The following is a 13,757-nucleotide window of genomic DNA, read 5'->3' as shown; positions in this document are numbered from 1 at the left end:
GCGTGTCCGCTCTTGTCTACGGAAGTCCCGCCCCCATTTCCGGCGGCGGAGGGTGGGAAGGGGCTAGGGGAAGCTTCCGGCTAGAGCAGCGTTGCTGGTTTCGCACGTGTGTTTCCCCTTCGGGATTCCCGGATTACCCCTGCCCCTGGTGAATTTATCGGGCCTGGGTTCCCCTGCAGATTTAAAGATGAAGGTGGTGAGTGTCCTTAGAAGCCCGGTCCCCGCGGCTTATGGCCCCTTTGGCTCACAAAGTCGCTCCCTGGTGTAGCCTTTCGGCGGTTCTCGCCCTTGTATGGGGGGCGGTGGCCTAGATTAGGGGGTCCCTCCTGGCTCTAAGCGCTCTCAGCTTCCCCGCCCTTAGACCTGGCTCCTTTTTCATCGCCCGCTGTGCGCGCTTGGCTTTAAGGGACCGCAATGAGACTAGCACGGAGTCTTGAGTTCATACATAGGATGTCAGATTTGAAGGGTTCTACAAGACCGTCTTCTGAACCCGTTATTTCACAGATGAGAAGCAGGGTCCTGCCTTCAATGAGCTTATGAGTTGTGGGACCTGAGTTAAGTCCGTTTTTTTCTCCCTAAAGGGTAGGAGATAGAAAAGCGAGTAATTTCTGAGTGAGAGGTCAGCAGCAAGAGAGTTGTAATCTGCATACCCGAATTCAGTTTTGCTTTCCTTAGTTTAAGGGTCTTTGACAAATCACATAAACTCTTTAAGCCGTAGCTTCCCCAGTAATATGAGGATAACAGCAGTCGCTACTTAACTAGGCTGTTGGAGGTAATATGTTAGAGCACTTTGTAAACAGTAAAGCGATATGTAAACGTCAGTGATTGCGAAAGACAGCCAGCATTTTGCTCTTAGTATGCCAAACTCCAGGCGTTAAGCTAGCCTTGAATAACCGTTTACTACTAGCTTAGTGGTTCTTCACCTTTTTTCGAGTCTTAGACTCCTTTGAGCAGCTGTGGATTCTGGTCACAGGAAGACCCTGTTGAATAACTGATGATCTAGTGCCATTCTGTAGGATTAATGCCATAGTGTGGTTTTAGATCTTATATCCAAGACCCATGGCTGTGAGACATTAAAATTGTGGAATTGGTCTAATGAAATTTTATAATCAATTCTCTTTAACCTGATTTTAAAAATAATTTAAATTTCTGGGTATGCAGTGCTTCTTCTGTTGTTGTTTTCTAGAGAAGAAATAAAAAACAGGTCCCAAGCTTTCGGAAGTTGCTAAAAACTAGTAAAGTCAAACTTGAAAACAAGCTAAAAAACAAACAATTTAAACAACAAAGCACTATCAAGAAGTACCGAAAAGAACAGAGGAAACTAAGACAAGCTGTAAAAGATGCTGTGTCTAAGAAACCTATTCCATTGGAGGACCCAAAGGAAAAACGACCAGGTAATTGTGAAAACATTCATGTGTTCCAGTTTCCATTGATTTGTTTTAAAATGTTCTTCATGGAATAACTTTGCTTTCTAGTAATCACTCTTCTTGTTCTCAGGTCTTCCTAAGAGTAGGTAAGGATCGTAGTCCTGTATGCTTTATCACAGTTAGTATGAGAAAACATTTCAGTACAGTATTCATAGTGAGAAAGAGCTAGACTCTCAGTTTGTCTAGAAAGCAGATCTGAAGATACAATACATACTTGGGAAAACAGACTCAGAGTAGCAATGTAAATAATTGTTGGGCATGCCAGTGCTGCCACTTTTCCACTCACTGGCAGTTAGCTAAGGTAAGAACATTGCTTTTCTCTGGTGCATTCTTCACAGTGTTGCTAAGTTTCACTTAGTTTTCTAAACTTCTGGCTTTCTTTTCACTTGGAAACTTGGAGTGAAATTGAGCTGTAATTGTCAGGGTTTTTCTTTTGTAAACCTGTTCAAAAATTCCCAAGTACTCAAAAAACAGGTAAGGAATATGACCATTTTGAGTCAGACCAGGTTTTCTCCAGGGTTACTCGTACTTTCAGGGAATTCATATTTGGCTATATCTGACTGTTTATTCTTCCCATGCCCATCTCATTCTCTTATCCTGACCTATTTAGTTTGATCCCTTGGCAACACGTTATTGTGATGTATAAAAGGTCATGGACTGGAAGTCAGGAAACTTGGATTTTTCTCTTAATTTTGTTGCTTACTAGCAGTGTGGCCTTAGTCCATCACTTAATCTCCAGGTACTTCATCTATTTAAAAAAAAATGCATTGGTTGAGTTAGATGTTTTTAAAGATCTATCTAAATTTCAGAAGACTTTTAAAAGCATGATGTGTTAGTAATTACATTTTAAAAATAGAAGCAAAAGATTTCTTCATTCTTATATGTTGAGCATCTAAATGAAGTCTCTCAGGCAGTTGGGTATAAGAGTATAATCAAGTGAAAGATCTAGGTTAGAGAGAATAGTTTTTGGAATTATCAACATGTAGATGGTAATCAAAGCCTTAGGCTTGGGTAAAATCACCATGGAGACTGTGTAGCATGAAAATAAGAGAACCTAGAACAGAATATTAAGGAACCCCAGCATTTAAGAACTGGGTGGAGGAGCCTGTAATGTGGTTTGAGGAGGAGCCAGAGAATTAGGAAGAAAACTTGAATTGTACAGTGTCTTAGAAATCAAAAGAAGTGTGTTTCAAGAAAGAAGGAAACGCTTTATGTTCTAACATGAAATAGTCTATAAAATAAATTCTTATTTTAAAAAATAAGGTGAAAAGTAGTGTGTAGTAGAGCTTTCACCCACTTGAAATTATACGTTATCACCACATGTAAGATAGGCTTACACCAGTTGAATAAAAAGGAAAAAAATAGTATGTACTCATAGACTCATAAGTGAACTATCAGGAAGAATTAAAAAAAAAAAAAAAAAAAAGAAAGAAATGGACTTTCCTTTGACCCAACAATCCCACTGCTAGGAATTCATCCTATGATTATTTAAAAAAAATTTCCAAGAGTATATATGCCCAAGCATATTCATTGCAACACTGTTAATGATAGCAAAAAAAAAAAAAAAGAAAGATCACCATCAAAAACTGAAAATAATCAAAATGTCTATCAACAAGGAATTGTAATAAATGATATAAATGTACACAATACCATACAGCTGTTAAGACTGAGGTAGAGGGGACTTCCATGGTGATGCAACGGTTGGGACTCTGTGCTCCCAATGCAGGGGGCCTTGGTTCAGTCCTTGGCTGGGGAACTAGATCCCACATGCCACAACTAAGAGCCCACATGCCGCAACTAAAGGTCCCGCATGCGGCAATGAAAACCCCACATGTCACAGCTAAGACCCAGCGCAGCCAAATAAATAAATGAATGAATGAGGTAGAGCTATGTTCTAGCTATATGATCTACAAGATCTGTGCAGCAAATGATACAATTATCATCACTTCCTCCTTTTTTTTTTTAGCAGCTGCATATTTTTGTCTTATATGTAAATTTAACCAGTTTAAAATGTATTTTAAATTTTGGCAAGATATTGGTGTGTTGTTTGCTGGAAGATGACCATCTTAAAATGGTAAGATGAAGAAATTAATAGATTGGAGATGTTGAAGATATAGGGGAGAGGGGGCTTCAATGGTACAACAAGGCAACAGAAGGCAAGAGTTCTTGGGATCCAGAGCACAGGAGGAGAGGTGTCTCTTCCAGTGTTATGGGATGGAAAAAGGAAAAGATGGATGCAGATGCTGTTGAATTCATCATGGGAAACTGAAGGAGTTTCTAGCTTATAGCTTTTCTCAGGGACATAGGAAGCTAGGTCCTCTGATAATTATGAAGTGAGGTAGGTGATGGGGTTAGAAGTGTGATAAAAGTAGGAGATTTGAAAAGGTACTCTTGGGAAGAGAGAAGGTTGACCAGGGAAATAAACTAACTCATTTAGTTAGAGAGTGGTCAGAGAGTGGAGTCAGCACCAAGGTTTGGGATGTGGCCCTTGGAGGGGGTGGCTGAAGTGGAATGGAAGTGAAAGTCTTTGGAGATCAGACAGAACTAAGGGGCTAAGTCATTGACTGGTTCTCACATGCTCTGAAGGACATTGCAGAATGTGTGGACACATTTATTTTTTGGTTGTTACAGTGACCTAAGAATGCTCCTGGCATTTAGATTTCAGGGGTCCGAGATGCTGGCATTTTGCCTAGCCCAGGACACCCAAGTACAACAAAGAATTGTCCTGCCCAGCGTGTCAGTAGTGCTCCCATTTAGAAACACTGGGCTAAGGTGTTGGTAAAGCACATGCTTTTCCTATCATAGACACAAAATGCAGCGTTCTACATTTCTAATACTTGTTTCTGATTTTTTGTTGTTGGAACAGGTAAAAGGATTGAGAGGGAAGAGGAAGAAGAGGAGGAAGCCCTTCCTTTAGATATGATGGATGAAGATGACTTACAGTTAATGAAGGATTTAGGGCAAAGAGCATCTTTTCTAACGAGAGATCTTTCTTCTGGGTAATACTTCATTTAGATTATAGTCATTCGCATCCTTTCAGTACTAAAATCTTGGTTCTGAATTTTACTTAGGGGGTTAGTGCAAGATGCTGCTCATCTCTGAGCACTGTGTTTACAAAGAGTAAACCCTATTCAGTCTATTTCCTACATAAGGTTAGTTCATAGATAAAACAAGCTGATTTTATTTAGTGCGTATCTTTATTTCTTTTGAGTCTGAACAGTGCAGTGGAGTGAATGGGTGAGGTATGCTGGTTTCTGCTTGAGGCAGAGCAGTCCCGAGTTCCTTATGGCCGTGTTACACATGTCTCGGTCCTTGTTACCCTATTAGGTACCTATTATTCCCTTTTACAGAGAGGAAACGAATGCTTGCCCATTGTCACAAGTAGTGGATCTGAAATTTAAACTTAGATACTTCTAAGTCAAAAGTCCATGCTATGTTGTGACAGTTTTGGGGAAAGTAAAATGGCATGATGTCACCCTTGGCTCTGTGGAATATTCTTCAAAGAAAAATCTGCTGTAACTTTCACCTTTATTTTGCCTCTAAAGGGAAGACTAAGTGTAGCCATAGTTTGCGTCTTTATGGTTGGCCATACAATTCATTTATTCATTTACTATACAAATGCCTGGTCTAGATGCTAATATCTATGTGCCTATTAAAGGTTTGGTTAGTGGTTTATTTTTCTGTGCTTTTAAAATGATAGGTCTCTAGGTTCTTTTTTAAATACATTAAAACTCATTTTTTTTTCCTACAGTGAGCCTGTTCACGCCAGGAAGCGGAAGCATGAGCGTGTTATAGATAAATATGAAAAAATACCAAGAACTCTGCAAACTGCACCAGAGAAGGAACTGATTCACCTACTTCCTATTAAAGATAAAAGTGGTATAATCCCACAGACCAGAGAGAAACCAGGTGATCAGCCCATGTATTAGTTAAAATTTTAATTCCTTACTAATAATCACGTTCAAAATTTTTTCATTCAAAATTTGTTTTAACTTTTACCCATATTTACAAAAGGGGATAGCTACAGTTAGTCATAGAGCAAACTTGATGATTTTGGCCGGAAATACAGATGGTTATCTCAGGTGCCCATTGTACTATGAGTACAGCTGAAGCCACAAGGTTAAGGTGATTCTTTTCAGAGTATTTCATTCTGTTGTTTCTAAAGTTAGAGCATATTAGTCATCCTTTTTTAGCCTTTTTTTCCTTACATGTATTTTTTGTGAAATACACAAAAGTCTAGAAATCAAAGATGTGAAGTTTTGTGGTTTATCACCAAAACTACACCCATAAAACTACCATCCGGGCAAGAAGGAAGTACTGCCAGCACCCAGAAACTTCCCTATACTCCCCTAAATCACTAATTGCTCCCTCCTGAGAAAAGTAACTATTTTCCTGAGTTTTATGGTAATCACTTCCCTGGTTTTCCTTGTGGTTTTACCACTTATGTATATTATCATATTTTTAATATGCATATTTTCCATATAGTTATTGACAGTAACCAAGATGAAGAGGATCAAGAGATGGAACCTGAAGAAGGTAATGGGATGCATCTTTCTAGTTACTAAATTGTTAATTGAGAATTACATTTTTTTACTTAATAGTGAATTAATTTTACATAAAATCTGGAATGTGCATTTTGGAGTACTGGTCATTTCAAGCTCATTTCGAACATTTTCCCACATTTTGAAAGTCTTACCTTGTGTAATTTGAGTCTTTTAAAAAAAATAAATAAATAAATAAATTTATTTATTTTTGGCTGCGTTGGGTCTTTGTTGCTGCACATGGGTTTTCTCTAGTTGTGGCGAGTGGGGGCTACTCTTCATTGTGGTGCGTGGGCTTCTCATTGCAGTGGCTTCTCGTTGTGGAGCATGGGCTCTAGGCGCACAGGCTTCAGTAGTTGTGGCATGTGGGCTCAGTAGTTGTGGCTCACGGACTCTAGAGTGCAGACTCAGTAGTTGTGGCGCATGGACTTAGTTGCTCTGCGGCATGTGGGATCTTCCCGGACTACGGACTAGGGCTCGAACACGTGTCCCCTGCTTTGGCAGGTGGATTCTCAACCACTGCACCACCAGGGAAGCCCTGTAATTTGATTCTTTGTTGCTTTTATTATGGAAAATTTTATTCAGTTATGTTTGTGATGTCTAGGTATGCATGAAGAATCTTATAAATTGTTACTGTTTTGAATTCTTTTTAATTGTAAATGAAAGACCTGCCTACAAATAACTGTTCACTTTTTAGCTTAAATTGTAAAAACGATTCTGTGGTACAAAATTATTTTGGTTCTTTCTTAGAGCAATTATACTGTATGTCTGTCTGCTTTACATAACTAAATGTGGGTTCTAATAGCTAGAACAGTTCTAATCAAAGTTAAACTGAAAGAACGTATTTTGTTTATTTATTAAAATAAATTTATTGGGCTTCCCTGGTGGCGCAGTGGTTGAGAGTCCACCCGCCGATGCAGGGGACACGGGTTTGTGCCCCGGTTTGGGAGGATCCCGCATGCCGCGGAGCAGCTGGGCCCGTGGGCCATGGCCGCTGGGCCTGCGCGTCCGGAGCCTGTGCTCCGCAACGGGAGAGGCCACGGCAGTGAGAGGCCCGCGTACCGCCAATAAATAAATAAATAAATAAATAAATAAATAAATAAATAAATTTATTTTATTTATTTATTTTTGGCTGTGTTGGGTCTTCATTGCTGTATGTGGGCTTTCTCTAGTTGCGGCGAGCGGGGGCTACTCTTCATTGCGGTGCACGGACTTCTCACTGCGGTGGTATCTCATGTTGTGGAGCACGGGCTCTAGGCATGCGGGCTTCAGTAGTTGTGGCTCTCAGGCTCTAGAGCCCAGGCTCAGTAGTTGTGGCATACGGGCTTAGTTGCTCCATAGCATGTGGGATCGTCCCAGACCAGGCCTTGACCCCGTGTCCCCTGCATTGGCAGGCGGATTCTTAACCACTGCGCCACCAGGGAAGCCCAGAACATATTTTATTGTTTGAAACTATATTGGTTTGGAATTTGTGATAGAACAAGCCGGTTAAATTTTACTTTCTCTTAGCAAACCATATTAGTGTAAATGAGATTACAGGTCAACTGTTAACTGTTTTTAGGCATCCTTCATCAGCTCATTACAGATTATGCTTGTGTGTTTATTAAATCTAATTCCCTGTGAATTTCTTTAGGTGGATGTATTTTGTGTAGCTCAAAGGACTGTATAGAGTTGAAAATAAAGGAGCATGTACTTTTTTTTTTTTTTTTTTTTTTTTTTTTTGCTGTACGCGGGCCTCTCACTGCTGTGGCCTCTCCCGTTGCGGAGCACAGGCTCCGGACGCACAGGCTCAGCGGCCATGGCTCACGGGCCCAGCCGCTCCGCGGCATATGGGATCCTCCCAGACCGGGGCACGAACCCGTATCCCCTGCATCGGCAGGCGGACTCTTAACCACTGCGCCACCAGGGAGGCCCCAGGAGCATGTACTTTTTAAAAAACTAAATGAGATTGCTCTTTCCCTTAATTAGTATGAATTATTGTGGGTTTATTAGCACAGTAGTTAAAAATGTGAACTCTTAAGTCAGACTGCCTGGGTTTGAATCCCATTTCTGCCAGGGATATGAGCTTAGGCAAGTTACTTTCTCTTTGCCTCAGTGTATCTACAGAATTGGGCTAATGATAGTACTTGCCTCATGTGATTGTTGAGAGGGTGATATGTAGTAATCTTGGCCCATGGCAAGTGCTTGATAAAAGTTAGCTATCATGATTATTTGTTTTTTATAAATTTATTTATTTTATTTATTATTTTTGGCTGTGTTGGGTCTTCGTTGCTGCTCATGGGCTTTCTCTAGTTGCAGGGAGTGGGGCCTACTCTTTGTTGCGGTGCACGGGCTTCTCATTGCGGTGGCTTGTCTTGTTGTGGAGCACAGGCTCGAGGCACGCGGGCTCCGTAGTTGCAGCCCACAGACTCAGTAGTTGTGACTCATGGGCTGTAGAGCACAGGCTCAGTAGTTGTGGTGCATGGACTTAGTTGCTCTGCAGCACGTGGGATCTTCCTGGATCAGGGTTCGAACCCGTGTCCCCTGCATTGGCAGGCGGGTTCTTAACCGCTGCACCACCAGGGAAGTCCCAATTATTTGTTACTACAAGAAAATTATTTTATTAATTGCGGTTCTTGGATACTTGTAAATAAAGACATGTTTAAGAGGGGAAACCTAATCTGTTTCAGAGATCATTGAAGAACCCATTAAAGAGCTGACATTAGAAGAACATTTAATTGAGAGGAAGAAGAAACTACAGGAGAAGAAAATGCGTATCGCAGCCTTGGCATCTGCCATATTATCAGATCCAGAAAGTAATGTAAGTATAATTAATTTCCTTAGGCTCTTCATATTATATGGTGTAACAGTCTAATCTTTTAATATTCTTTTGTTAGCTATATGCACACACAGAAAGGAAGAGCATTAACAAAATGTAGTAACTGAGTTAGAATAAAAGTACACAGGACCTTAGCCTAATCCAAATCTGTAGTCCTAGAAAAGTTACTTAAACATTCTGAGTCTTACTTTCTTCATCTCTAAATGAAGATATTGGACTTAATGTTGTAACTCTAGAAGTGGTTAAGTGTAAAAATTAACAGTACTAGGGAGGAGGAACCAACTTGCAAGTTGCTTGACTGATCTATAGAGTTATTAAGGAAGGTGCTACACAAAAGCCAATGAGATTAGTTCAGGAATAATTGTAAGTGGAAAAAATTTTTTTTTAATTTATTTACTTATTTATATATTTTTGGCTGCATTGGGTCTTCGTTGCTGTGCGTGGGCTTTCTCTAGCTGCAGCAAGTGGGGACTACTCTTCATTGCGGTGTGCAGGCTTCTCATTACGGTGGCTTCTCTTGTTGCGGAGCACGGGCTCTAGGCACGCGGGCTTCAGTAGTTGTGGCACGTGGGCTCAGTACCTCCGTGGCATGTGGGATCTTCCCGGACCAGGGCTTGAACCCATGTCCCCTGCATTGGCAGGCAGATTCTTAACCACTGCGCCACCAGGGAAGTCTGGAAAAAGTCTATCTGTTTTAAATAAAGTAGACTGAAGAGTTATAATGAATTATCAGTGAGCCATGAGCATGGGGGTAAAGGTGGTGATAGTTACAACATGTGGGCTCAAGAAACCTGAGGTTCAGTCTTGGGTCTTTTTTTTTTTTTTTTTTTTGGCGGTATACGGGCCTCTCACTGTTGTGGCCTCTCCTGTTGTGGAGCACAGGCTCCGGACGCGCAGGCTAAGCGGCCATGGCTCACAGGCCTAGCCGCTCCACGGCATGTGGGATCTTCCCGGACCGGGGCATGAACCCGTGTCCCCTGCATCGGCAGGCGGACTCTCAACTACTGTGCCACCAGGGAAGCCCCTTGGCTCTTTTAAGTCCTATCTGTTAGACTTTGGGAAAGTCATTTTACCCAAGCTCATTTTCTTCATCTCTAAAAAGAGGATGGTACTTTCTGTTTTTTGGCTGCGCTACGCAGCGTGTGGGATCTTAGTTCCCTGACCAGGGATCGAACCTGTGCCCCTGTAGTGCAAGTATGGAGTCTTAACCACTGGACTGCCAGGGAAATCCAGATGGTACCTATTTTAAAACTGTTGTGAGGATTAAATGATAAAATATACATGAAGTCATTTAAGGGGTACTATTCTTTTTATCTTGGTGTCCCCAGCATCCTACTGTGGTGAGTATTTGTTTATTGAATGATAAAATAGATTATTTACATCTATAGAAAAAAAATTCATATGGGTATGCTTTGCTGTAGTACTTATCCTTTTCTAATAAAGTGAGGGGAAAGGTCTGGAGCAGAATTGGGGAGGGGAATTTGGAATATTTCTCACCAGTATGATCTCATATAATCAGTATAAAACCATAGAGACCAGAGCTCTTGATCTCCTTTTACAGTTGAAACATTAAGGCTTACATATTCAAGTTGTTTCATATTTTAACAGCTACTAGATTGGAACCCATGTCTTCTAACTCTGGATCCTCATCCTCATTTCATACAGGTTAGGGTTGCAAACAGGTGGTGGTGTATTTGCCCTCTCACCACTACATGGCAAACATTTTTGACCAACCAGCGCATTCTCAAGAGCGCAGAGCGCTCCAGCAGGCAGTGGTGGTCCATCCAGTCCAGTACATGTGTTGAAGTCAGTGTTTCACTTCTTCATCACATAATACAAATGATCTTTATATGATCTTGTTGAAACTAAATATGGATACATTATATTAAATTCCTGACTAGTTCATGTATAGGTGACTAATATACTTGATTGATGTATGTAACACTTTAGTATATTTCAAAAAGTGTTTTTAGGGAAATAGGACACACATGTTTTAGGAAAACCCAGTGCCATTTGCAGCAACATGGATGAACCTAGAGATGATCAGACTAAGTGAAGTAAGTCAGACAGAGAAAGACAAATATATGACATCACTTATGTGTGGAATCTAAAAAAATGATACAAATGACCTTATTTTAAAAATAGAAGTAGACTCAGTCATAGAAAACAAACTTATGGTTACCAAAGGGGAAAGGGGCGGGGGAGAGATAAATTAGGAATTTGGAATTAACAGATATAGATTACTGTGTATAAAGTACATAAACAACAAGGACCTGTATAGCACAGGGAACTATGTCAGTATCTTGTAATACCTATAATGAAAAAGAATCTGAAAAAGAATATATGTTTTTATATATATGTATATAAAACTGAATCACTTTGCTGTACACCTGAAACATTGTAAATCAACTATACTTCAATCTAAAAAAAGTAGCATCAGGCTTCCCTGGTGGCACAGTGGTTGAGAGTCTGCCTGCCGATGCAGGGGATGCGGGTTCGTGCTCTGGTCCAGGAGGATCCCACATGCTGCGGAGCGGCTAGGCTAGGCCCATGAGTCATGGCCGCTGGGCCTGCGTGTCCGGATCCTGTTGCTGCGCAATGGGAGAGGCCACAACAGTGAGAGGCCCGCGTACCGCAAAAAAAAAAAAAAAAAAAAGTAGCATCATAAATAAAAAGAAAACCCAATAAAAAAAGAATTTCTAAAAATAGGTAGATTAATAAATTTATACTTTTTAAAGTATATTTTTTCAACTGGTTATTTAACAAAAATATGATGAACTTATAGCTTTAGTGATATATCTTTTCTAAATGTGAGTAGTGTCTGTAGTTGTGTGTGGCTGTACTAGACTGTGAGCCATTGTGTGAATTCCACTTATTGTGCCAGATGTGAGGCTGTTGTCTTTTGTTTATAATTGTCTTGCCATTTCTCTAGCCGTATAAGTTATTTTTTATAACAGATAAAAAAATTGAAAGAATTACGTTCCATGCTGATGGAACAGGATCCTGACGTGGCTGTTACTGTTCGAAAGCTGGTGATAGTTTCTCTGATGGAGTTATTTAAAGACATTACTCCTTCTTATAAAATACGACCCCTAACAGAGGCAGAAAAATCTACCAAGGTAATGCTGGATATAATTTTTTTTAACATCTTTATTGGAGTATAATTGCTTTACAATGTTGTGTTAGTTTCTGCTGTATAACAGAATGAATCAGCTATATGCATACATATATCCCTATATCTCCTCCCTTTTGTGTCTTCCTCCCACCCTCCCTATCCCACCCCTCTAGGTGGTCACAAAGCACTGAGCTGACCTCCCTGTGCTATGCAGCTGCTTCCCACTACCTATCTGTTTCACATTTGTTAGTGTGTATATGTCAATGCTACTCTCTCACTTCATCCCAGCTTACCCTTCCCCCTCCCTGTGTCCTCAAGTCCATTCTGTACATCTGCGTCTTTATTCCCGTCCTGACCCTAGGTTCATCAGAACCATTTTTTTTTTTTTAGATTCCATATATATGTGTTAGCATACGGTATTTGTTTTTCTCTTTCTGACTTACTTCACTCTGTATGACAGACTCTGGGTCCATCCACCTCACTACAAATAACTCAATTTTGTTTCTTTTTATGGCTGAATAGTATTCCATTGTATATATGTGCCACATCTTCTTTATCCATTCATCTGTTGATGGACACTTAGGTTGCTTCCATGTCCTGGCTATTGTAAATAGTAATGCTGGATATAATTACTACACAAAATAAGCTGAAAATTTTGCATAGCTAGAGATGAGAGAAATAGTGGGGACACTCATATTTTGTGCTAATTTAAAAATGGATTTCAGTATTTTGATTTAAGAAAATCATCTTTTTTGGTCTTTTTAGATCCGCAAAGAAACCCAAAAGTTAAGAGAATTTGAAGAAGGCCTGGTTAGCCAATATAAATTTTACTTGGAAAATCTGGAGCAAATGGTTAAAGGTATATTAAAAATATCTTAAAAGTATGTAACACACTTAGCTTTGATCAGGAATGTGAATTCTATATTCTGTCCTGTGTGTTGAGAGTCATATAGTGTATGGTCAGGAGCAGAGTCTATAGAGTCAGACTTCCTGGGTTCAAATTCTGGTTCACCTCTTAATACCTATGTGGTGGGCAAAGGACTTAATCTCTCTGTGCCTCAGTTTTTCCTGTCTATAAAATGGGAATAAGGATAGTACTTTACCTCATAGGCTTGTTGTGAGTAGTGAATTAATTTATAGATATAAAGTAGAATTATGGTGCCTATACTAGGCACTGTGCTTTATCAGCTATCAGTATTATTATTGTTGCTGCAGTTCTTTACCTAGTAAGTAGTTGTATGTTTCATGAATTCATGAATGGCTGGAATTTATTCTACTTTTTTTTTTGAGGGTTTTTTTCCTACATCTTTATTGGAGTATAATTGCTTTACAGTGTTGTGTTAGTTTCTGCTGTATAATAAAGTGAATCATCTTTATGCATACGTATACCCCCATATCCCCTCCCTCTTGTGTCTCCCTCCCACTCTCCTTAATCCCACCCCTCTAGGTGGTCACAAAGGACTGAGCTGATCTCCCTGTGCCATGCAGCTGCTTCCCACTAGCTGTCTATTTTGCATTTAGTAGATGAACTTAGGGGCAGGACAGGAATAAAGACACAGACAGAGAGAGTGGACTTGAGGACAGGGGGAGGGGGAAAGGTAGGCTGGGACGAAGTGAGAGAGTAGCACTGACATATATATTCTACTGGTTTTTATTTGAAGGGGGTAGTCAGGGGAGAGAGATGATGTGAACTGGTTGTAGTGAGTGCCTTGAAAATGGACTGAACATTATCGGGATGATAAACTCTTCTATCAAACCCTGTTCTCTTTCTCTTCATTCAGAAGAGGAAGAACATGGGAGACATTCAGGCATGAATGGGGAAGAGATTTCATTGCCAAGGCGAGGTGCTTTCACCT

General features: G+C 40.3%; 1 protein-coding gene across 3 annotated transcripts in view; it reads left to right on the top strand.

Moving 5' to 3' along the window:
• Positions 1 to 56: 56 nt before the first annotated feature.
• The window catches only part of NOC3L (NOC3 like DNA replication regulator), a 48,536-nt gene continuing 34,835 nt past the window's right edge, over positions 57 to 13,757 (top strand). For all 3 annotated transcript variants that reach the window (XM_082604138.1, XM_082604136.1, XM_082604137.1), the window contains exons 1-8: positions 57 to 196; positions 1,187 to 1,394; positions 4,294 to 4,426; positions 5,179 to 5,336; positions 5,913 to 5,963; positions 8,638 to 8,768; positions 11,744 to 11,905; positions 12,667 to 12,760. In XM_082604138.1, coding sequence (XP_082460264.1) covers positions 188 to 196; positions 1,187 to 1,394; positions 4,294 to 4,426; positions 5,179 to 5,336; positions 5,913 to 5,963; positions 8,638 to 8,768; positions 11,744 to 11,905; positions 12,667 to 12,760 — 946 coding nt within the window. In that variant the 5' untranslated portion in view covers positions 57 to 187. The remainder of the gene's footprint in view (positions 197 to 1,186; positions 1,395 to 4,293; positions 4,427 to 5,178; positions 5,337 to 5,912; positions 5,964 to 8,637; positions 8,769 to 11,743; positions 11,906 to 12,666; positions 12,761 to 13,757) is intronic.

Source organism: Mesoplodon mirus (genome assembly GCF_964341445.2).
Source record: "Mesoplodon mirus genome assembly, chromosome: 2".
NCBI classification, from domain to species: Eukaryota; Metazoa; Chordata; class Mammalia; order Artiodactyla; family Ziphiidae; genus Mesoplodon; species Mesoplodon mirus.
The sequence above is the reverse complement of the archived record's forward strand: the minus strand, read 5'-3'. Positions and strand labels throughout refer to the sequence as shown.